We start from the raw sequence: 23,635 nt of genomic DNA, 5'->3' as shown, positions 1-23,635 counted from the left end.
GTGGGGAGCCTGCAAGCCTTTAACTTTCAGTTCAGGTTTATTTTCACAGCCAGGTGAATTTCCAGCAATGTCCTGAGGCCCTTTGAGGTTTCTTTTTTCCAGTATCCTAGTGCATGTTGGTAAACATTTTGCACAGGCCAATCTGTTTTACTGCTTATGTCTTTGCAACCTGGTTAGATGATTTTGTTTTTAACTCATTTCTATAGTTTTTACTACCTTATCTGGTCTTATATCACCTTTTTATGATGATAATGAAATGAATGAATTTTCAATATATCCCAGAACATCTACATATATATGGAGATAGACAAATCATCCTGAATTAATTCATATTTACAATTCATCCTACAAAGTATAGTCACATTTTGTAGGGGACTTGCAAAAAGGATTCTAAAATTGATCTGAAATAGGTTAGAAGCCAGTTTTTAAAAAAAAATAATTTATTTTTATTTTATGTGAATTGGTGTTTTGCCCATATGTATGTCTGTGTAAGGTGTCAGATCTTGGAGTTACAGATAGTTGTGAGCTGCTATGTGGATGCTGGGAATTGAACCTGGGTCCACTGGAAGAACAGAGTGCTCTTTCTTAACCACTGAACCATCTCTCCAGCCCCCAGTTATTATTTAAAAAAAAAAAAAGATGAACTTTTAATTTAGTATACTAAAAGTGTAAGAGTTTTCAAGACAGAGCAGTACTGGTTAAAGAATCTCTCCCGTACTTGATTAAACTTAACACGGCTTTTAGCATGGACCGTAACTATATATGAGATCTCCTTTGGTCTATGACAAATCAGCAGGGAAAGGAAGAATCTTTAGTAATTGTTACTGGGAAAAAAACAAGTTAGAGCCTGTTCTTAGACCTTAGAGCATAGTTAGTTCAATTTAGGTTAGAGTTATAGAAGACTGACTGAGTGGTTTCTTTTATATGGTCTGTTTGTAAAGGGCTTTCTAGGCACAAAAGAAATGAGAAGGGTCACATGCCAAAAAAACCCAGTTTTGCCTGCATCAATACACAAGCTTTTGACCTGAATTATGTGACGTTGGATGATTTCTAAAATAGGAAAAATTTCATAGTTACAACTATACTTAAATGAGTTAAGACAGTTATAATTTGTCAATGGATTCTTCTTGACAAAGAAATTTTTTTAAATCTGTGTAATTGACAACTATTTTTGTTATTTTGAAAATGTTTATCTTTGTTATTTTGGTTTGACCTGGCCCTTCTTTTCAATGTTAACAGAAATCATGCAGTGACACCTGCTAAGACTTGTTGGTAGCCATGTCGGAGCCCCACAGGGTCCAGTTCACCTCTCTCCCAGGTTCTTTGAATCCTGCATTTTTGAAGAAGTCCAGGAAAGAGGAGGTTGGAGGAACAGAACAGCATCAAGACTGTGAGCCAGCTGCAGCCGCTGTTCGGATTACACTCACCCTCTTTGAACCAGATCACAAACGCTGCCCAGAGTTCTTCTACCCAGAGCTGGTGAAGAGCATCCGAGGGAAGGTGAAAGGCTTTCATCCCGGAGACAAGGTACATTCCAGTAGACCCAGAGTTGCTCTGCAGACCTAACATGAAGATACCAATATGTTCACATGGGCCTTTTATATCAGGGAAGTGAGTCCTGGGCTTCCCCAAGATCACAACTCATCTAGAGCGAGGAAAGAGAATTTTTTTAAGAATCTGTCTCCTGCCAGGTGGCGGTGGCACATGCCTTTAATCCAAGCACTTGGGAGGCAGAGCCAGGCTGATCTCTGTGAGTTCGAGGCCAGACTGGTCTGCAGAGCAAGATCCAGGACAGGGACCAAAACTACACAGAGAAACCGTGTCTCGAAAAACCAAAAAAAAAAAAAAAAAAAAAAACCATCTCCTGACTTATGCTAGAGAAAAGTATATGGGACATCCAAGGCCTGTTTGAGTTATGGCTGGTTATATAAATAAAAGAAACAACACATTTTTTATGTTAATTTAATTAATTTATTTATTTTATTGGTTTTTCAAGACAGGGTTTCTCTGTGTAGCCTTGGCTGTCCTGGAACTTGCTCTCTAGACCAGGCTGGCCGCTGCCTCCCAAGTGCTGACATTAAAGTCATGCGCCACCATTACTGGCTCATTAACATTTTTAAAAAGTGTGTGTGTGTGTGTGTTTATATAGTTTCAGAACAGTGTCTTTGATTGCTTTCTATTGTTGTGACAAATAGAGAGACCAAAAACAATTTGGGGAGGAGGAAAGGATTATTTCAATTTACAGCTTGCACTACAGTCTATCATGAAGGGAAGTTAAGGCAAGAACAGAAGCAGGAGCTATGGAAGAATACTGCTTAGTGGCTTGTTCCTTTTGCCTTGCTTAGTTACCTTTCTTATGTAGTCTAGGGCCACCTGCCCGGGGGTGTCACCACATAGAGTGGGCTATTCCCACATCAATCATTAATCAAGAAAATATCCCCATAGACCTGCGTACAGGTCAATCTGATGGACACATTTTCTCTTTTGAGTCCCTCTTCCAAGATCACTCTAGCTTGTGCCAAGCTGACAAAAAACAACAACAACAACAACAAGTAGCTCATAGTTTTACTATATAGTCCAGATGACCTTGAATTTAAGATTCTCCTGTGGCAAACTCTAAATGCTGGGATCACATACTTACACCACTATATCCAACTAAAAAATATTAATACAATTTTTAGTTGAGTCACACATACATGAAAAATACATATGATAAAGTTTGTGGATTTTCACAAACTCAGCACAGCCATGTAACCTGTACATGATTCACAAAATACAACATTTACCAGGATACTAGAAATACTTCTACTTGTCTCAAAGAACACTTCCTTACAGGCAACTGCTGTCAATCAAGACCAGTTTTGCATATCTTTGTGTGTTGTATGTATATAGAATCATGTATCATGAGTAGGAGCTAGATGAAGAGCATTTTACAAATTACTGTATATGGTATACTGTGTTAGGCTAGGAGGAGAAGGTAAGTAGGATCACCCTTGTGAAAATTACTGTATATGGTATACTGTGTTAGGCTAGGAGGAGAAGGTAAGTAGGATCACCCTTGTGGCATTTTGGTCTCTGGTGGTTTTTACTAGAACAGGGATGAAGCCAGCACCTGGTTCACAGTGTCTGAGGGTGGAGTGAGATCATGTTGTTAAAGTCTCAGGCATAGTGTCTCAGTGCCAAGTACTCACTTACCTGACTCATTTTAGGGGTGTTTGGAGGAAGCATGTCTAGTTAGAAACATTCCTCACTTTTCTTAAGTAAAAATGTGTAGGGTTATGTTTTGTTTTGTTTGAGGCAGGGTCTCATGTATCCCAGGCTGGCTTCTTAACTTACCATGTAGCAAGATGCTCTTGAATTCCTGAACCTCTTCCTCCACCTTCTAGGTGCTGAGATATGCCACCACACCTGACCAAAAATATGTTTATTATGTTTAAAGTTATAAGTGTTTCCTACATGTATATATGTATACTGCATGTGTACCTGTTACCCACAGAAACTAGAAGAAAGTGTGAGATCCCCTGGAACTGGAGTTACAGATGATAGTGAGCCATCCTGTGGGTGCTGGGAATTGAACCCAGGTCCTCTGTAAGAGCAGCCAGCGCTCTCAACCACTGAGCCATCTCTCCAGCTCCATTATTTGCTTTTATGTATATAAGTGTTCGGTCTGTGTGTGTCTGTACCCTGTGTGTTGCATGTAGAAGCAACAAGAGGGAGTTGGGTCCTTTGCAACTGGAGTTACAGAGGGTTGTGAGCTGTTATGTGGGTGCTGGGAAGGGGACCCCAGGTGCTCTGCAAACACTCTTAGCTGCTGAGCTATCTCTCCAGACCAAATGTTTGTTGTCTTGATTGATATCTTAGCCAGAATAAAGTCAGTGCATCTATACCAAGAGTCATTGTATAAGAGCCAGTAAACAGGATGAGAAAATAAAATCTGTTCACTGTTACTTTTTCAGTGTGGGGATGATATCCTCTTCCTTAAGAGAAAGAGACATTAGCAGGAGTAGGTTAACATATTTATCTATGGGCTCAAACTCCAATGCTCTAACTTACCTTGTTTTTCTGTTTTTTATTTTGGCAGCTGGGGTAGAGAAGCTCCATATTACAGAAAAATGCATGGAATATACACAGAGAATATACTCCTGGACTTCAGTTTTACAACTCCTAAGTCAGTTTTACAAGTCCTGAGAGGATCTGTCTTGAAGTGTTAAGAGTATAGTCATGGGCACTCACTCCCACCCCTAGTATAACTTGATACATTTGTGTGTTGGGTCAGTTAGCACCTATTCTTTACAATGTGAAGTGCTGCTGCATGGTGGGAAAGACTGTCCCTGCTTCATGGGAATTTACAGTCTCATGGGTATTTTAAGAAAATCCTAGGAGAACAGGTAGCAGAAGTTAAAATACGATAAGGTTTAAGCCCCAGAGGGCTGAGCTTAATAATGGCCAGGATGCTGTCTGGACAGAGGTGAACCTTTGGTCTAGAAATAGTAATTGAATGGTGTATTCCTTGGCTTTGAAGAGTTCATGTTGAATTGGTTAGTACACAAAAATGGGATTTCTAAAGTTATTTTAGCCATTTAAATTGTATGTGATCATTGTAGAAATATTAGAAGATACAAATAAGCACCTGTTTTTAAAAACAGCCCATATAGGTTTGGAGAGATGGCTCAGTGGTTAAGAGCACTGGCTGCTTTTTTTTTTTTTTTTTGGTTTTTCGAGACAAGGTTTCTCTGTGTAGCTTTGCGCCTTTCCTGGAACTCACTTGGTAGCCCAGGCTGGCCTCGAACTCACAGAGATCCGCCTGGCTCTGCCTCCCGAGTGCTGGGATTAAAGGCGTGCGCCACCACTGCCCGGCACTGGCTGCTTTTTTATACAGGACCTGGGTTCCGTTTCCAGCACCCACATGGTGGCTCACAACCATCTGTAACTCTAGTTCCAGGGGATCTGATGTTCTCTTCTGACCTCTTTGGGTACCAGGCATGCATATACTAATCATATATACATTCAGACAAAGCACTTGTACATATAAAATAAAGATAAAAATTTAAAAATAAAACCCAGACATTTATTACCATTAGATGTTTGTATTTTGTATGTACCACAGTATTCTAGTGTGTGTGTGTGTGTGTGTGTGTGTGTGTGTGTGTGTGTGTGTGTGTGTGCGCGCGCGCGATCATGTAACTGATCTTATGGGTGTGTGGGTTTTAGTAGACAGGAAGGTGAAATACAGCAATTTTTTTTTTTTTTTTTTTTGAGGTTGGAAATTGAGCCTTACGTAATCTGGGCTGGCCTAGAACTCTGTTCTTTTGCTTCTGTTTTCCAGGTGCTGAGATTATAGTCATGTACCTCCATGCCTGGCCTAGAGACTTTTGTTTTGAAGCAAACGTCCATTTTTCAGTATTTCATTTATACTCTAAAGTCTTAGCATATTTAGTGTAATCTCTATTAATATTAAAATTCCTTGCCCAAGAACATAAGTCCAGCTATGGACAATTTACTTGATAAAAATAAATGCATGAGTAAACTTACAGAGTAAAAATAAACTTTAGAAGAACAGATGAAAATATTTGGAATGATTATTGAAGTTGGCAGACAAGAGGGTTATGATAGTGGACCCTTGAAGGTATGTTTCCAAGGGTAAGAATTCCTTGAATCAGTGTTTGACTGAGAAGTACTATTCAGACCACTTTTTGAGTTCCCTTAAGTTTGTGTTTGATTATTATTATTATTATTATTTTTTTATGGTTTTGGTCCCTTTTTCCTTTTCCTCAATGCCTTGTGCTTAGTAGGCAAGCATTCTACCAGTAGGACTGAGTTCTCAAACCCCTTATAATACTTTTCTAAAGACAGAATGGCTGTTAAGAACTTCTATTACATTCAGTGAGTTTTTAACCTTTTTTTTTTTTTTCTTAATATGGAATGCTTCATGAATTTGTGTGTCATTGCAGCAGGGGCCACGCTAATCTTCACTGTATCATTCCAATTTTAATGTATGTGCTGCTAAAGAACGCATTGTTTTTTTCACTTTTTTTTTCTTTTTGGTTTTTTTCAAGACAGGGTTTCTCTGTGTAGTTTTGCGCCTTTCCTGGAACTCGCTCTGTAGACCAGGCTGGCCTCGAACTCACAGAGATTCACCTGCCTCTGCCTCCCGAGTCCTGGGATTAAAGGCATGTGCCACCCCCCGCCCAGCATGTTTTTAACTTTAAAAAAAAAATCTTTTGCTGGGGTGAAGGTGGTAGGGTAGTGGTGGTGGTGGTGATGGTGGGGTTAGTGGCACACACCTTTAGAGCTAGCACTTGGGAGGCAGAGGCAGGCAGATCTCAGAGTTCAAAGCTACCTGGTCTATAGACTGAATTCCAGGGCTACACAGAGAAACTCTGTCTCAAAAAAAAAAAAAAAAAAAAAAATACAAAAACAATGACAACAAAAAAATCCTAAAACTTTTATCTATTTATTTAATGTATGTGGGTGTTTTGCTTGCATGTGTGTCCATGCTATCACAGGCCAGGAAAGGGTCTCAGATCCCCTGAGACTGGAGTTAGACATGACTACGAGCTGCCATGTGGATGCTAGGAGTTAAATCCAAGTCATTTAAAGAGAAGTCAGTGCTCTTAATCCCTGAGCTGTCTCCCCAGACATCATTTTTAACTTTTTTGAACCTTGACTACTTTAGAAGCTTCATGAAGCCTATAGACCCCTTAAAGTGTTTTCAAGTACCTTAAATAAATTGTTACAAAAAGAATCAACTTTATTGAACACAGTTCTGTAGACATGCAACATCTCTAGTAAAGGCCCTTTGCTCAGTTTGAAGCCCCATTGTTAGGCCATTGTAGATATTTGATCAAGTTTTCTTGAAATTACATATTCTCTCTTTTTCTCTCTTCCTCTCTTTCTTTAACATATGGTTCTTGGGTTGAGCCTAAGGCTTTGATTATGCAAGGGCAATAACATTAAACTAGGCCCTCAGCCCTCTCTTCTTTTAGTTTAAGACAAGCTATCCATGCCTTGTCTAGGTTGGCCTTGACCTCGCCCTATAGTCAGGCTGGCTTTGAAATTGTGATCCTTGTGCTGACTCAGCCTTTCTAGTAGCTAGGATTACAATGAACTGATAGACCTGCTGAAATTCTGTTTTTTAAACAATACAACATAGTGTGATGGCAGCATGTATTCCATCTTGCTCTTTCTGATTAATAGTTTTTATTGCACAGTTTATAAGTGTTGGGTTGAAGGTTCTTTAACCAGGACTATGTGTATGATTTATTTTTTGTGAAATGATCTCTTTCCAGAAAAAAGATGTCTTGGATCCATTCAACGATGAGGAAAAAGAAAGGCATAAGGTGGAGGCCCTTGCGCGGAAATTTGAAGAAAAATATGTAAGATTTCTATGTTGGGCAAGACAATAACCTCATTAGTGAGAACAGTCTCCAGGCATTTTCATGTTCATTTAGTGGATTATCATATAGTCAGAAATGATCTGGAAATTGATGTAGCACTCAGAGGAAATAGAATACAGCTATTAAACAAATGCATTAAGGTTCAGAACTCTCAGGTGGCAGGAAAAATGTGTGAGTTAAATGGATAAATAAGGCCTTAGAGGTTGTGTTTTGTTACAGAGCAAAAGAATCCATTTATTTCATTCTTCTGTCTTCGGCCATTTATGCAGATATAAATCTGCCCTATTTTCAAAGGTCTTTAGACAAGGGGGTTGGGTGTGTTGGGGTATGTGTGTAAGAGAGACAGACAGAGAGGAGAGAGATAGTGTGAGGGGAGTATGTATTTCAGTGCTTTTCAACCTTTAATCACTAGCTGATGAGACTCAAGGCAACATTTAATTCATTGTACTTATCAAAAAGCGTGTGACCCCTTGCTTTTAAATTTTAGGGTGGAAAGAAACGTAGGAAAGACCGAATACAGGATTTGATTGATATGGGGTATGGCTATGATGAATCGGATTCTTTCATCGATAACTCTGAGGCGGTGAGTAGTTAATGAATGAATATATGATACTGACAGTGGGGCAGGGTTGTGACATCTTAGTGTGTCCTCTTAGCACAAAAGCCCTGAACTTGAGAGGAAGGGACTTCCTGGACCCAGGCTTTGGATTTTTCATTGAAAATCACAACCTCTTTCCAAAACACCTAGTAGCTTGTACATTAGTGATTGATGAGAGAATGTTTTAGCATGGTGTCTGAAGAATGACAGAAAATCCTAGTTGCATCTCTTAAGATGTGCTTTGTACCTTGTACTATAGAACTAGAAATGGGAGCTGATGATATGTTTCTCCCCTTCAGTATGATGAACTTGTTCCTGCTTCTTTGACCACAAAGTATGGAGGATTTTACATTAACTCGGGAACCTTGCAGTTTAGACAAGCATCAGAATCTGAGGATGACTTCATTAAGGAAAAGAAGAAAAAGTCTCCGAAGGTTAGGATATTCTTCCTTTTGGATTTCAGAAATACTTTTTGATGTGACTGAGATCATTTGGTGACTCTAGAATATGCAGTCTCTTAGGATGGCTCAGGAGACTGGTAGAACGGTAAGAGTTGTCTCAACATGGTGGGAACATGGGGATACTAGTGAGGCCTCAGTCATTTCATCAAGATGCTCCAGCAGGCTCAGCAGCTTCATGTTTCCAGATACATCTCAGAGTGGGAAGAGCCATGAGGGTATGGACTAATGAACTATACCCCATTCTTAGTGGCTTCTCTGCTGTGGACTTGGAGAGGACTTTAGTTCTAGGGCTGTCACCCACTGAAAACTGGTCAGCCTTAGATTGAGCATATTTTAGGGTCTGCCTACCACTGCTCATTATTTAAAATGAGAGGGCCCACCTTCAGCCCATTCCAACTCTGTCTTCAGTACAGCCACCATATTCTCCATTTGAGTGTTTGTGTCTTTAATTCTCAGAAGCGGAAGTTGAAAGAAGGTGGTGAAAAGATAAAGAAGAAGAAAAAAGATGACAGTTATGACAAGGAGAAGAAATCGAAAAAGTCCAAGTTTTCCAAAGCCGGGTGAGAGGCAGCAGCTTTTTGGTAGGATAAAGTCTGTCCCGTGAGGGCACATGAAGGCATGACACCTGGGAGCTGACTTGCCCTCCCCCTCTTACCCAGCTTCAAAAGAGGCTCTAGGGCCTGATTCTCCTTTCCCTCTCCTCTGACAGGGCTGTTGTGGGTATAGTCAGCCACTCTCATCTCTGTGTGTCAGATAGCCTGTGTTCCTGTGTCTATGTCGGCAGCTATTTCTGTCACTGTATGATTGCTGATGTTCCTTGTTCTCTTAGAACTCCTCTCTGCCCCAGTTCTTTTGTCTGCCATTTTCTTACATCTGTGGTTGTGATTCCTCCTTAGTCAGCCCAGCTGCCTTCAAGTTGCTGCTGCTCTTTCTCTGTTTCTCATGCTTTCTTTCTTGAAATACTTTTCTTGTTCCTCTCATTTTTTGCTAACTTTTATTTCAGCCTGGCTATGATTCTTAAAACCCACTGGGGGCTGGATGGCTCAGCGGTTAAGAGCACTGGCTGCTCTTCCAAAGGTTCTGAGTTCAGTTCCCAGCAACCACGTCGTGGCTCACAACCACCTGTAATGAGATCTGATGCCCTCTTCTGGTCTGCAGGCGTACATGCAGACAGAACACTGTATACATAATAAATAAATCTTTAAAAAAATATATTTAAAAAAACCCCACTGGATATTTAGCATTATGTGGCACTGTGTTGCTAATATGTATTCATACTCAAGCCTTGATCCAGCAAGAATGAGTTCTGTATGCCAAGAGAATGGAGGGAGCAGGGATCAAAGCTACTGAATTTCTCATGGAGAGTCCTGCAACCTGAATAATTAGTTTTCCTCTTGCTTGCAGCTTCACAGCCCTCAATGCCAGTAAGGAGAAAAAGAAGAAGAAGTACTCTGGGTCGTTAAGTGTTAGAGAGATGCTAAAGAAATTTCAGAAGGAGAAAGAGGCTCAGAAAAAGAGAGAGGAGGAGCATAAGCCTGTAGCTGTGTCGTCAATAGAAGCTCAGGGCCTGAGGGAATTGGAGGGCACTTCTGACCCCTTGCTCTCACTCTTTGGCTCCACGTCTGACAATGACTTGCTACAAGCTGCCACTGCCATGGACTCCCTGACTGATTTGGACTTGGAGCAGCTGCTCAGTGAGTCTCCAGAAGGAAGCCCTTTCCAAGATATGGATGATGGAAGTGATTCCCTTGGAGTGGGATTGGATCAGGAATTCAAGCAGCCCTCTTCCTTCCCTGAAGGCCTGCCAACCCCCCTGGAGAAGCGCGTTAAGGAGCTGGCTCAGGTATGGGGACACAATATGGCTGGTCTTTCTGGAAGCTCTTTGGGTTGGTTGGCATTAGCTCTGCACCCTGTGAGGCTTGATGGCCAAGAAACCCTTAGTGAGTTGGGAAGTGAAGTGTAAAGTTCCCAAGTTCTTTTTTTTTTTCCAGAGACAGGGTCTGTCTCTCTGTGTGACTTTGGAACCTGTCCTGGATCTTGCTCTGTAGATCAGGCTGGCTTTGAACTTACAGAGATCCGCCTGACTCTGCCTCCTGAGTGCTGGGACTAAAGGCGGGCTCCACCACCGCCCGGCCAGTTCCCAAGTTCTTATCTCATCCCAAGGAGGAAACAGTGTAAGCTTTGCCCACCAGGCTTCATTTTTTATCTCTTAATTCCTTCACTTCTGGAAATTTTACTTTGGGGAGATTTTGTTTTTCTTGTTATTTTCTGCCTGTTAGTTTCTTTCCCACAACTCACCTTTGCTTTTGTGGTTGACCAGCCCTGATGTTGGCAGCAGGCAGATGAGGTAGAGTGTCATCTTTGAATTCTTCCAAAGATTTTGAAAATTCACTTGTTTGTAAACACATGAGTAAACACAGCACATGCTTAGCTGCTGCTGGGTTTTACTTGCTCCCTTGTGTTGGGTATCATCAAGAGTGTTGAGTTTTACCTGCATGGTGACACATTGGAGCTCAACGTTATGAGCACTGTTCCTGTCCCAAACAACAGCAAGCAGTCTTTAGCATGGGATAACTGGATTGCTGTTTGCCTCCAGTGTTTGGATTTGATCCCTAAGTGCTAAGAACGGTCAGTTCAGTAATTTAGCTGTAATCTAACTATGGATCATTAGTTTTGATACCATTGCCTTTGGTTAAAACATTTCCCTCTAGGCACTATGATTTGAACTGTAGCTCCAGGAGCATTTGTGCTCAATAGCTGTACATTTTGAACTAGTGATTCTTATAGCATTTTCAGATTGTGAGTAATATTTCATGTTTTAGGACAGTGTAAAACATCATCTTCATCTAGAAATGTTTTTCTTACTTAGAGAAGATATTTAAACAATATACAAAGCAAACAAAACACCTTATTTACATATATGGTTCCTCCTTGTTAAAGCCTATGTGTAGTACTGGATATAAGCATTCTTCTTGAATAGAATGCTTTAATGAATTGTGCCATATCAGGGAAACATAGTATAGCTTAATATGATATTGAAGGGAGAGCAGTTGAATCTGGCATGTTTGAGCATACTGCCTGTTGCTCAGAATTCATGTTTAAAAAATTGTGTTCTTTTCAATACTTTAATTTGTAAGCACATTGTTTTGTAGTCTTTCAAAGTCTTGTTAACTAAATTAAATAGGACTAAGCGGTAGCAGACCATTGTTTATTTTACAAAAAAGTAAAAATAAAATTCTTGGATGTGCCCTCACTCCCACGGTAGATTGTGATCAGAGTAGTAACCTATTACTTCACTTTTTTGGGGGAAAAGGTTTCATGAGAATGAAGTGCTACAGCCTGAAACAGTGTTGAACTGTGGTACATGAAAGCTTCTCTGGGTAGACCTGCTATTTGGCAAGTTGTCTCTCCTGAATAATGGCTCCTGGGCATTACAGATTTTGCTGCACTTGGAGCCCATCATATGTGTGCATGGATGTCTGGATGCCTGCCTGGTCATTTGTGACAATTTTCTGGGAAAGGTAGTCTTTCCATAGAAGAATGTATTTGGACACAGAACATTACATGGAATTCCAAAGCCACATGTAGATATTTGTATCCTTAATAAAGAGTTCTATGCTAGATCTTGAAATGAACCTGGCATTTTAAAAATTAAATTAGACAGCTGGGCATGGTGGCACTCACCTATAATCCCAATAGTTTGGAGGTGGTAGCAGGAGAATGTGTTGTTCAAGGTCATCCTTGGCAACAAAAGAAGTTCAAGATTAGCCTGAGCTGCATGAGACCCTGTCTCAACCCAAAATTAAACTTGGTGTGCATAATTGTTAGTAGAAGTTAGTCTTTCTCGATTTATTTTTCACTTCCCTAGTTCCATTTTCCTCTCTTTTTAAAAATAAGATTAGATAGATTTTAGATCTTGACTTTAGATGAGATGCATGTCAATTTCTATTGCTTAAATTTGAAAAAGAATGTTAAAACTTGTGCATAGCCACGATTCCTGACTGGCTAAATGGCTCTTTTCTGATCTTGTCTGAGCTCACACTTGTGAGGACTGCATTCAGCCAGCATATTAGCCTAGCCAAATGCTGGCTGGACCTCCCTATCAAGGACTTCTGTAGATCATGGTTGTCTCACTGAGTTACTCAGCCTTATCTCAAATTTGCAATCCTGCTTCAGCCTCCAGAGCAACTGGGATTATGGGTGTGTTGCACCAAGCCCAACTTCAGTTGTTCTTTAATTTGGATTTATTTTAAAATGTAGCACCTAAGTAATTTACTGTAAAACAAGATCCTCCAAAATATAGCCTATGCAGTTGAAAAGGCTTCAGAAAGAAACTTTTTAAAAGGTTATACAGGCAGAAAGCTTTTAAAGTACTGGAGAAATGGCTTAATATCTAAAAATAAATTTGTAGCCTGGTGTGGTTTTGCATGCCCCTATAATTGCTGTTCTCAGAGTAGAGAATGAAGAATCAAGAGTTCAAGGCTAGGAGCTCAGTGGTTAAGAGTGCTAGTTGCATAACCATGAGGACCTGAGTTTTGGATCTTAGTGCTTACATAACAAGCTAAGTATGGTCTGGTATGTTCCTGTAACCTTAGTGCTCTTGAGGTGGGCTGGAACAGAAGGATCAGTGGGGCTTGCTAGCTAAAAGCCTACCCCAAAAGATCGAATTCCAGGTTCAGAGAGAGACCTTACCTCAAAGGAATAAAGCAGAGAGTGTGTTGTTGGGTTTTTTTGGCTCTTTTGAGGGGCCTGCCACCCAGCTCCCAAATAAATCACATACAGAAGCTTATTCTTAATTATAAAAGCCCGGCCTTAGCTTGGCTTGTTTCTTGCCAGCTTCCCTTAACTTACCCATCTACCTTTTGCCTCTGGGCTTTTCCTGTTCTCTTATTTCTGTAAATCTTACTCCGTTGCTGGTTGTGTACCTGGGCGCTGGCTCCTGGTGTCCTCCTCTTTCTGTGGCTCTTTTCTCCTCCTTCCCAGATTTCTCCTTCTATATAGTCTCTCTGCTTGCCAGCTCTGCCTATCCTTTTTCCTGCCTTGCTATTGGCTTTTTAGCTCTTTATTAGACCATCAAGTGTTTAGACAGGCACAGTAACACAGCTTCACAGAGTTAAACAAATGCAACATAAACAAAAGTATCACACCTTAAAATAATATTCTACAACAAGAGTGATTGAGAAGGACACTTGACATGCTCCTCTGGTGTCTCTGTGTGCACACAGATGTGCACACATACTACAAAATATTAACACCACACACACACAGTGCACATAAACAAAGAGTTCAAATTCATCCTTGACTTAATAAAATCCTATTTCAGAAAAGGAAAATTTATTTGTAAACTTAAAACTGTTGATGGATCTGGTGAACAATTTGACATTTGAATATCTGTTTAAGGAATTAGATTGAATTGATTAAGGATACTTCTGGATCTTAGAACTAGTAGTATAAGTTTAAGCAAAAGAATAACTTGGTCTAAATAAACAAATTAAAAAAAATAACTTGGTTCATAAGATAGTGAAGTGCTTGCCACACAAGCCTGAGGACACAAGTTTTGATTCTCCAGAGTCCTTGCAGAGTAACCATGGCTCCTAAGAAACAACAGTTAAGGTGGTGTACTAGCCTAGATTTGCACCAGTACAAACACAAACAGCCACACTAATGAGAACACACAAACTCACACATGCACATAGGATTCAATTTTATTTTCTTCCAATATTAACTGAGGCTGTAGCTCAGTGGTACAGGGCTTGAATAGCATGCATGAAGCCCTGTATTTTATCCCCCATAATGTAAAGTGCAAAGGGAGCAAACCCAACCCAAACATGCAAACAAACAAAAAAATCCAAGTATCAAATTAATAGAAACCCAGTGCCCTAGAAAAGCACCAAGGTAGAATTCTGAATGCTTTGAAAGTATAAAAAATTGCATGTCCTTAGCCATGCATAGTAGCTTATGCCTATAATCCTAGCACCCACAAGAGAAAATGACATTTTTGGAAGAAATTCTAGCTTGGTGCAGATCTTAGCACTTGGGAGGTAGAGGCCTGAGGATCAGGAGTTAAAGGTCATTCTCAGCTTTTGAACCCTGTAAAGGACCTAATGGAGTGGTTAGAGGGGCCAGAGGGCCCCAGAGACTGCAATTAGAGAAAGGTAGAGGAATTGAGATTTGTTGTTGTCCCCAGTTTATATGAAGTCGGATTTCAGAAACTGTTTTGCTTTAAACTCTCGGGTCAGCATTTCTTTTGTTTAGGTCAGTGATTTCAACCTTCTTTGCTCATTAAAATCACCATGTGTTAGAGAGAGCTGATGTTTGGGTCACTTCTCAAGAACATGCATTCCTCAGACCCAACTCCCAAGATTGTGGTTATTCGTCTGGGGTAGGGAAAGCTGCCTAGATAACTTCATGTGCAGCCAAGAGTGAGAATCACCAGATTTAGTCTTTGTTCTGGTCACTTCAGCAATCTCTAGGCTTGTTCCCAAGGTGTCATCTTCAGTATCATGTATTTTCAGGAGTCTGGGTGTGAGATATTGTAAGTATATTACAGATTTTCAAAGGATGTCCTTAAGTACTGAAGCTACACAGGAGGCTTCTCTCTGGGTACTAGGTATGGCTGGAGTACCCAGTATTTTTATTACTTTGCATAATTTTTTGATACATAAAAGCCTTTATCAGTGGTTTTCAACTTGTGGGTTTCGACCCCTTGGGTGTCACCTAAGACTATCGGAAAGCACAGATACTTATATTTACAAAACATAACAGTAGCAAAATTACAATTATGAAGTAGCAATGAAATAATTTTATGATTAGGGGGTCACCACAACATGAGGAACTGTATTAGAGGGTCACAGCATTAGGAAGATTGAGAACTACTGCTTTAAATCTTGTAGGTTTGCTGAAGATCTTAGTTGCTTTTCTACCATTGACAGTATAGAAATCCCAGTTTACAGTGTAGTTGGTAAGAGTCTGGACACAGAAGCTGGATTGCTGGTTGAGTTGGTCTCTGACCAGATGCTTCAAGATTACTCCTTTCTGTTCCATGATTAGTATTGTAGGTCCCAAGTCACTTGCCCACAGGTGCTGCAACAGCTTTGGGATGACCTTAATCTGGGGCTGGGGTATAGTGAAGAACATGGCAGGGAGTGTTTTTTTGGCAGGTGCTCTTGGGGAGCAGTGATTCTGTGCCTGCTGGTGATTGTGAGGGATGCATGGGGAAAGGGCACTAATACTTCTTACTGTCTCCTGTGAATCAGGCTGCCAGAGCTGCTGAGGGAGAGAGCAAACAGAAGTTCTTCACTCAAGATATTAATGGCATCCTGCTAGAGTGAGTATCTGTCTCTGTTTTCTTATTTAGAATGAAACAGGGACACTAGATCCCTGTCTCCATAAATGATAGGCCTTACTAATCTTCAGCCACAGACATTATTAAAACATTGTAGGGGTTTGGAGAGATGGTTCAGTGGTTAAGAGCGCTGGCTGCTCTTCCAGAGGTCCTGAGTTCCCAGCAACCACATGGTGGCTCACCACCATCTGTAATGAGATCTGGTGCCCTCTTCTGGCCTGCAGGGATGCATGCAGGCAGAACACTGTATACACAACAAATAATAAATCTTTAAAAAAAATTGTAATATAATTTAAAAAAATTGTAATATATATATTGTCATGGCCTGTTGGGAGAGGTGTGAGATGAAAAGAGAGAATCCAGAAGAATGAGTGACAGCCTGATAACCTCAGGTTTGCTCTGCATTGGGGTGTCTCTCAGCATTCATCCTTATTTTTACTTGTGCTCCCAGTACCTTTCATCCCATTATGCTTTGCTCAGAGCCCCAAACATCTGAGGTACTCTGCTGTGTGAACTGGATTAAAAAGGACAACAACAACAAATTTAAACCAATCTCTATGTCCAGTCTGTATAAGAACAGTTGTCAAGACTTGAGAGTGTTCCCATAAATGGCCTCCACTGAGTAGGATGTGGATGGACCTTTGAACTTAGGAAGTACAGGGCCTCAAAGAGCACCTGAGGGTCAGGTAAGAGTTCTGTGTTGACAAAGAACCTACTTGAATGTGCCACATACAGAAAGCTCAGGCTTTTCCTGTTTGTCCAGCTAGAGAAACTAGAGAGGTCAGAATTTCCCTGATCTCATGATCATGGGTAGAACTAGTAATTGAAAAATCAAAACATGCTGGAGAGGGCTGGAGAGATGGTTTAGTGGATAAGAGAATGTGCCATTGCTCTTGTGGAGGACCTGGGTTTGGTTCTTAGCACCCACATGGTGCCTCACAACTGTCCTTAACTCTAGGTTTAGGGAATCCAATGCTTTCTTCTGGCTTCCATGGGTACCAAGCATGCACGTGATAAACACATATACTTGCAGGCAAAATATCCTGCATTTAAAAAAAAAATAAATCTTTAAAATATTGTTGGAAAATATTTTCTGACAGTACCAAGCAATTTATTATTTTCCCTTTTAAAGCTTTTATGTTTTCTTTATTTATGAAATTTAATGTGCATATCTTTTTATTTTGTTTTTTGTTTTTGTTTGTTTGTTTGTTTTTTGAGACAGGGTTTTTCTGTGTAGCCCTGGCTGTACTGGAACTTGTTTTGTAGACCAGGCTGGCCTCGAACTCATGGAGATCCACCTGCCTCTGCCTCCTGAGTGCTGGGATTAAAGGTGTGCCACCACCACCTAGCTCTTGGCTTTGTTCTCTTGACTACCTTTGACTTGGTCTTGTTCTTGACCTAAGAGCCTTGACCCCCTTTTCTTAGCCAAGTTCATTAAGCTTGAAAGTTTTTCCTTAGGTTGCTGCTGGAGATTTTGTTGCTGTGGCTCCATGGTTACACTGTGTGATCATCAAGATAGGGTTCAGACACTTCTGGTGCCTAGCTTTCTTCTCCAGTCTGCAACCTAAGGAAGAGGAAACTTGCAGCAAGCTGCAGGCCATTAATGATTGTGTTGTGTTCTTTAGCATAGAGGTGCAAACCCGGGAGCTTACTAGCCAGATCCGTTCTGGGGTGTTTGCTTATCTGGCTTCATTCCTGCCCTGCAGCAAGGATGCTCTGGTCAAGCGTGCTCGGAAACTTCACCTCTACGAACAGGTGGGTGGCAGAGTCTTCATAGGGATCACATATGCTGCACTGTCTCCTTTTGATAGCCCATTATGGGTCCTCAGTGTTAGAGTGGTGCATGAGCCAAACATGTACTTCGTCCTTTCTTTGCAGGGTGGGCGCCTAAAGGAACCACTCCAGAAGCTCAAGGACGCTATTGGTAGAGCCATGCCTGAGCAGGTGGCCAAGTACCAAGATGAATGCCAAGCACACACACAAGCAAAGGTTGCTAAGTAAGTATGCCTCATCTCACTTGGGCATCATTATCTCCCTATATCTCCTTCTACCCCCTCTTAAAATTACTTGTATATGTGTGAGTCTGTGTGTGGAAATGTGCATATATTTGCATTGTCCAGAAGAGAGAATCAGATACCTTGGAGCTGTAGTTACAGATGGTTGTGAGCTGGGGAGCTGGGAACTGAATTTGGATCCTCTGTAAGAGCAATACGTGCTCTTAACCACTGAGCCATCTCTCCGGGTCCCTGTCTCTTCTTTTTTTTGGGGGGGTGGGGGTTTCCGAGACAGGGTTTCTCTGTATAGTTTTGGAGCCTGTCCTCTGTAGACCAGGCTGGCCTTGAACTCACAGAGATCTACCTGGCTCTGCCTCCCAAGTGCTGGGATTAAAGGCGTGCGCCACCGCCACCCAGCCCCTGTCTCTTCTTTTTACACTTCTCAATGTTTACTTACATTTCTAACACAGTTCTAGTCTTTTCAGCACTTTCTGATCTTAAATCAATGAGAATATCATAAAAGGGAGGATGGGGAAGCTGGTGGGCAGGAGGACCTGAGGGTTCCTTCTGTTCCCTCTGTAGGATGCTGGAGGAAGAGAAAGACAAGGAGCAGAGAGAACGGATTTGTTCTGATGAGGAAGAAGATGAAGAAAAGGGGGGCCGGAGGATAATGGGACCCCGGAAGAAATTCCAGTGGAATGATGAAATCAGGTGTGCACAAACTGGGACCTTGCGTCATTGGAGGGTTTGTGAGACCAGTGTCTGAGCCTGTCCCCATATTGCTAATGAAGGTTAGGATTAATTACTTTCATGGGTTGCTGAAAGCACACAGTGGCAACTGTGAAACAGCATTTGGGGTGGTGGGAAGTTTCTGATCTCTGTCTGCTTCTCAGGGAGCTTCTGTGCCAGGTGGTGAAGATCAAATTGGAGAGCCGTGATCTGGAGAGGAACAGCAAGGCCCAGGCCTGGGAGGACTGTGTGAAAGCTTTTTTGGATGCTGAGGTCAAGCCTCTCTGGCCCAAAGGCTGGATGCAAGCCAGGTGAGGCCTTGTAGTGAGGCAGGGTAGTCTGGGCTGACAGTGATCCCTTCCCTGAGAAGTCACTGTCTCATTGATTCAATTCTGATGTCACTTGAGTAGCTAGGGACCTACTGTGATCTATAAAGGAATCTTCTTAATCTAGAAGTGAGATCTTACTTGTAGAGTTCAGTCCTTATCCCACTTTAGTTGGAGGATTGGCTGCATTCTGGCTTCCTCACAGTATAGATGTTGTTGCTTTGATGCAATGCCTGGCTGTACCAGAGGCTGAGAGATGGAAGTCATCATCGTTCCAAAAGTTTTAGTCACAAGGAACAGTGCTGATTCCATGCTGGAGCCTAGTGTTGGGCTTCTGTCCCAGAAGCTCCTTCACATGTGTTGCCACCCATGAATGGAGCATGTCTGCTTTATGTAGGGCGCGGGAGGTTAGATAAAGATGGTGATTCATCAGTGATTTGGATAGATGACAGAACCTTGGGAATTACTATTCTTTCCTTGTAGGTTAGGTTATACAAAGATAATTTTTGTTGAGTTTCTCTGGAAAATTAAAAAGGCATGAGATGTGTGCTACTTCACATTTTCTCCTTGGGTGGATGTACAACACCAGTAAGAAAAGCACCGCTGTCTTAGGGAACTTGTGGCTGTAAGAGCGTGCAGCACAGCCATTGGCTTTCTTGGTAAAGCCTAGATATTTGACTTTAGGTGAGTTGGTGAGGCCATAGGCCCTTCAGCTGGACTGTGGCTCTCCAGTCAGCTAGATTAAGTGCCACTGAGTACCAAGGCCTCCAGGAAACCTCTAGAAACAGAACTGTGGCATACTGGGGCAGATATGGTACCTCGGCCCTTTTTCTTTCAGGACTCTGTTTAAGGAGAGCCGGCGAGGCCATGGGCACCTGACATCACTCTTGTAAGTACCTCAGAATTTTATTTCTTGGGACACTGCTATTTTAGTCTCCTCTTATGGATCTCCTTTGAACCATATCTGTGTTCATTTCTTTGAACAGGGCCAAGAAGAAAGTAATAGCTCCCTCAAAAATCAAGGTGAAGGTGAGTCAGTTTGCTCTGGCCATGTGCCAGCTGTTCTGAAGCCATGCTCAGGAAATCTCTTGAGTGATCATGGCACCTTGGTAAGCTTCACTGAGAAGTTATTCAGATGGCACTCTTGAACAAGGCTGACGTCTGAGCCACTTAACCCTCTCTAGCCTCAGTTTTTCACAGCAGTACTCAGCCAGCCCAATTCCTATGGGACTCAATAGGATTTGATGCAGCTCCAAAGGAGTGCAGTACAGAGTCACTGTAACTGTGAAAGCTGGTGTTTTCAGTGGTGTAGTAGACCTCTTGGGGAGGAAGTATACTCCTGCTGTGGGCCAGTTAGTTTGTAACACTAGCAAGAAGGAGAAGTGGTAGCTGTGGTAGCTGCCTGGGAGAACCACCCTGAAGTGCAATGGGTAGAGCACAGACATGTGAAAAACATCTTAGACATTGAAGAAACCTCTCAGTGGGGAACGGTGGTACTCGCCAAACTTACCTGTTGAGGCTTGGGGTTTCCTTAGCCCTGCTTAAAGAGATTGTGAGAAGAGATGTTTGAATTGTTCATTCCTGACTATCTGGAAGGTTCTTAGAATATATGAGAACATACTGTGATAAATATTGGGTTGCAGGAGCAGTGGTATAGATCTCATTCCTTTTCCCATGAGAATGGCTGGGGAGTCAGGTATTGAGGAAAAGTAAGTTAATTGAAAGTAATTCTTATCAGTCTAATTTCAGCCAGGAATGTTCAAGATAGTGTGAATGCCAGGAGACTGTCTTTATTGTTGTGATAAAATACCATGACTAAAAACAACTTGGGGAGGAAAGGTTATATTTTGCCTTACAACTTGTAGTCCATCATCCAGGGAAGTGAGGGCAGGAACTCAAGCAGGGTGGGAACCTGGAGACAAGAACTGAGAGAGAGGCCATAGAGGAGTGCTGCTTACTGATTTGCTCCTCATGGCTTACTCAGCCTGCTTTATTACAGCACTCAGAACTGCCAGCATAGGAGTAGTACTATACCCCTAGTGAGCTGGGCCTGCCTACATTAATCATCAATCAAGAAAATGCACCACAGGCTTGCCTACAGGCCAGTCTTACGTGGGTATTTTCTCAACTGAGATTACCTCTTCCAAAATGACTCTAGCTCGTACTAGACCGTTGATATAAAACTTGCCAACACAATATCTGAGCAAATCTTGTACTATTTCAGAAACTAAAAGAAAAATTTTACTGTGGGCATGTGTATGCTTAGTGACAAAGCATGTTGGCTTAAAATCAACCTCCACCAGCTAGACACATGGCAGATAGTACTACAAGGCAAGGCAGACACGGCTTACTCTCATCCATCACTTGTCTTGTAATTACCCAGTAAACTTGAGTTCACTTGTTGACATCCTCCTAACAGGCCACTATTGGTATCTTTGAATACTTCTAACTAGGAGCATTTCTTCTTTCCTTTAGGAATCATCTGCTAAACCTGACAAAAAAGTTTCCATTTCATCAGGACAGCTTGGTGGTCCTACTACTTTGCTCTCAGAACATCAGGGTGGAGGCCTGAGCATTGGGGCAACCAACAGGGAGCTTTCATCCCAGGCAACTTGTGGCCTCACTGACCCTGTTCCTGTCACCCTGGAGGACTCACTGGATGAAGACTTAGTCCGGAATCCAGCATCTTCTGTGGAAGCTGTGTCTAAAGAGCTGGCTGTATTGAACAGCAGAGCAGCCAGCAGTTCTGAATTCACACTGCCTGCACCCTCCAAAGCACCAACAGAAAAAGTTGCTGGTGTTTTGTGTACAGAAGAGAAACGGAACTTTGCAAAGCCCAGCTCTTCTGCACCACCACCCACTAATGCTCTGCAATCACCTCTCAATTTTTTGGCTGAACAGGCTCTAGCACTGGGGCAGTCCTCTCAGGAGAAAAAGCCAGAGAGTTCTAGCTACAAAGAGCTGACCTGCCAAGCTACCCTCAGCAAGGGTATGTCTGAATTGCACCAGTCCAAAGCAAAGCACCACAGTTTGCCACGGACGTCTCATGGACCCCAGGCAGCAGCTCCCATGACTAGCTCCCAAGTCAAAGTCTTTCATGCAGGCACTCAACAGCAGAAAAGCTTCACACCCGCAACCCCCTTTGTCAACAAACTGCAAGGCCCAAAAGCTGCCTCTCCACAGTGTCATCGTTCCCTCCTGCAGCTGGTAAAGACAGCAGCCAAAGGCCAGGCCTTCCATGCCACTATCCCAGCCTCCTCCGGAAGTTCACCAGCCTCCAGCAGCAGCTCTCATAAGACCACAGCCTCATCCTCCACTACCCTGAACCATCCAGCAAAGCAGCATCCATCCAGCTCTGTGGGGCCATCTTATAAGAATAACCCCTTTGCTGGCTCAGTCTCTAAACATGGGGCTTCTTCTAGCAGTCCATCTCCTGGAGGAGCCCAAGTGCAGAGCTCTGTTTCTGGGACCATGCTCCCTGGTGTGCAGTCTCCCTCAGCAGGACAGCCTTCAAGCCGAGCTGCCCCAAGTTCTGCTGTGAAAAAAACACCTGTTTCTCAGAAGCTGACTCTGGTGGCTCCGCCTGGAGGTCCAAATGGAGATTCTGGTGGTGGGACCCAGGGAGTGGCAAAGTTACTGACTTCCTCCTTGAAGCCCACTGCAGTTAGTAGTGTGACATCGTCTACCTCCTTGCCAGTGAGTATCCTAGCATTGCAACCTTCTCTAACTGCAGGGGATTTGGGGAAATGAGGTCTGAAACAAGAAAGTCAGGTGGGGACAGTAAGTGAGATTAGACACTGGAGAAAATTCTGGATTTCCTGTTTAGTCTCACTTTTACTGGTGTTTGGAGGACCAGTATAACATGAATGTCTTGTTAGCAGGGGAGCTGGAAGGGGAAGGGGAAGGGGAAAGGGAGGGGAATATCTGTTGGCATTGGGTCCCTGGAAAGATTGAGCCTGTGAGGAGTAGAGTGAGCACCAGAACCTGCCTCTGCCCTCTGAATCAAAGATGGAAGTGCTTTCAGCTATTAGGTGGCAGTCAGGAAGTGTTTATGCCTCAGCACGAACTGGTAGCACCTTCTGGTTGATTCTCTGATTGGCTTGAAAGAACTCTGTAGGTCAAAGGTGATTTGACAGATCCTAGCAGGGAAGGTGTGTTGTGGGGTGTGTGTATGTAAAATTAGAAGTCTGGCCAGGGTAGTGTTGCACATCTATAATCCCAATGATAGAAGCCAGAGAATCAGGAGTTCAAAGCCAATCTTGGCTACATACCTAGTTTGAGACCAGCCTGGATACGTGAGATCCTGTCTTAAATTGAAAAGAGATCTGGAGAGATGGCTCAGCAGTTAAAAGCACATAAGCCGCCCAGTGGTGGTGGCGCACGCCTTTAATCCCAGCACTCAGGAGGCAGAGCCAGGCGGATCTCTGTGAGTTTGAGACCAGCCTGGTCTACAGAGCGAGAGCCAGGACAGGCACCAAAACTACACAGAGAAACTTTATCTCGAAAAACAAAAACAAACAAACAAACAAACAAAAAGCACATAAGCCAGGCGGTGGTGGTGCACGCCTTTAATCCCAGAACTCAGGAGGCAGAGGCAGGCGGATCTCTGAGTTTGATGCTGGCCTGATCTATAAAGTGAGTTCCAGGACAGCCAGGGATACGAAAAGAAACTCTGTCTTGTGAGACCAAAAGAGGGAAAAAAAAAGTGTAGACAGGTATCGATTCTCCCTGCCACTCTGTATAGTGACTGTGCACATTAATTTCCAGGGGAAAAAAAATGTGCAC

The 23,635-nt window shown here is 42.4% G+C and overlaps 1 protein-coding gene and 1 pseudogene across 3 annotated transcripts in view; one reads left to right on the top strand and one right to left on the bottom strand.

Annotated features, from left to right (window-relative positions):
* Ubn1 (ubinuclein 1) overlaps positions 1 to 23,635 on the top strand; it is a 34,980-nt gene that overhangs the window by 4,254 nt on the left and 7,091 nt on the right. For all 3 annotated transcript variants that reach the window (XM_059270051.1, XM_059270052.1, XM_059270053.1), the window contains 14 exons: positions 1,240 to 1,527; positions 7,290 to 7,376; positions 7,885 to 7,980; positions 8,295 to 8,429; positions 8,913 to 9,016; positions 9,861 to 10,299; positions 15,713 to 15,783; positions 17,427 to 17,556; positions 17,680 to 17,798; positions 18,378 to 18,506; positions 18,689 to 18,835; positions 19,689 to 19,739; positions 19,837 to 19,879; positions 21,326 to 22,546. In XM_059270051.1, the coding sequence (XP_059126034.1) occupies positions 1,279 to 1,527; positions 7,290 to 7,376; positions 7,885 to 7,980; positions 8,295 to 8,429; positions 8,913 to 9,016; positions 9,861 to 10,299; positions 15,713 to 15,783; positions 17,427 to 17,556; positions 17,680 to 17,798; positions 18,378 to 18,506; positions 18,689 to 18,835; positions 19,689 to 19,739; positions 19,837 to 19,879; positions 21,326 to 22,546 (3,021 nt within the window). In that variant the 5' untranslated portion in view covers positions 1,240 to 1,278. The remainder of the gene's footprint in view (positions 1 to 1,239; positions 1,528 to 7,289; positions 7,377 to 7,884; positions 7,981 to 8,294; positions 8,430 to 8,912; positions 9,017 to 9,860; positions 10,300 to 15,712; positions 15,784 to 17,426; positions 17,557 to 17,679; positions 17,799 to 18,377; positions 18,507 to 18,688; positions 18,836 to 19,688; positions 19,740 to 19,836; positions 19,880 to 21,325; positions 22,547 to 23,635) is intronic.
* On the bottom strand, positions 5,912 to 6,012 carry LOC131918098 (U6 spliceosomal RNA; annotated as a pseudogene).

This window comes from Peromyscus eremicus, chromosome 8a, assembly GCF_949786415.1.
Source record: "Peromyscus eremicus chromosome 8a, PerEre_H2_v1, whole genome shotgun sequence".
Taxonomy (NCBI): Eukaryota; Metazoa; Chordata; class Mammalia; order Rodentia; family Cricetidae; genus Peromyscus; species Peromyscus eremicus.
This window is presented reverse-complemented; position numbering and strand designations above follow the sequence as displayed.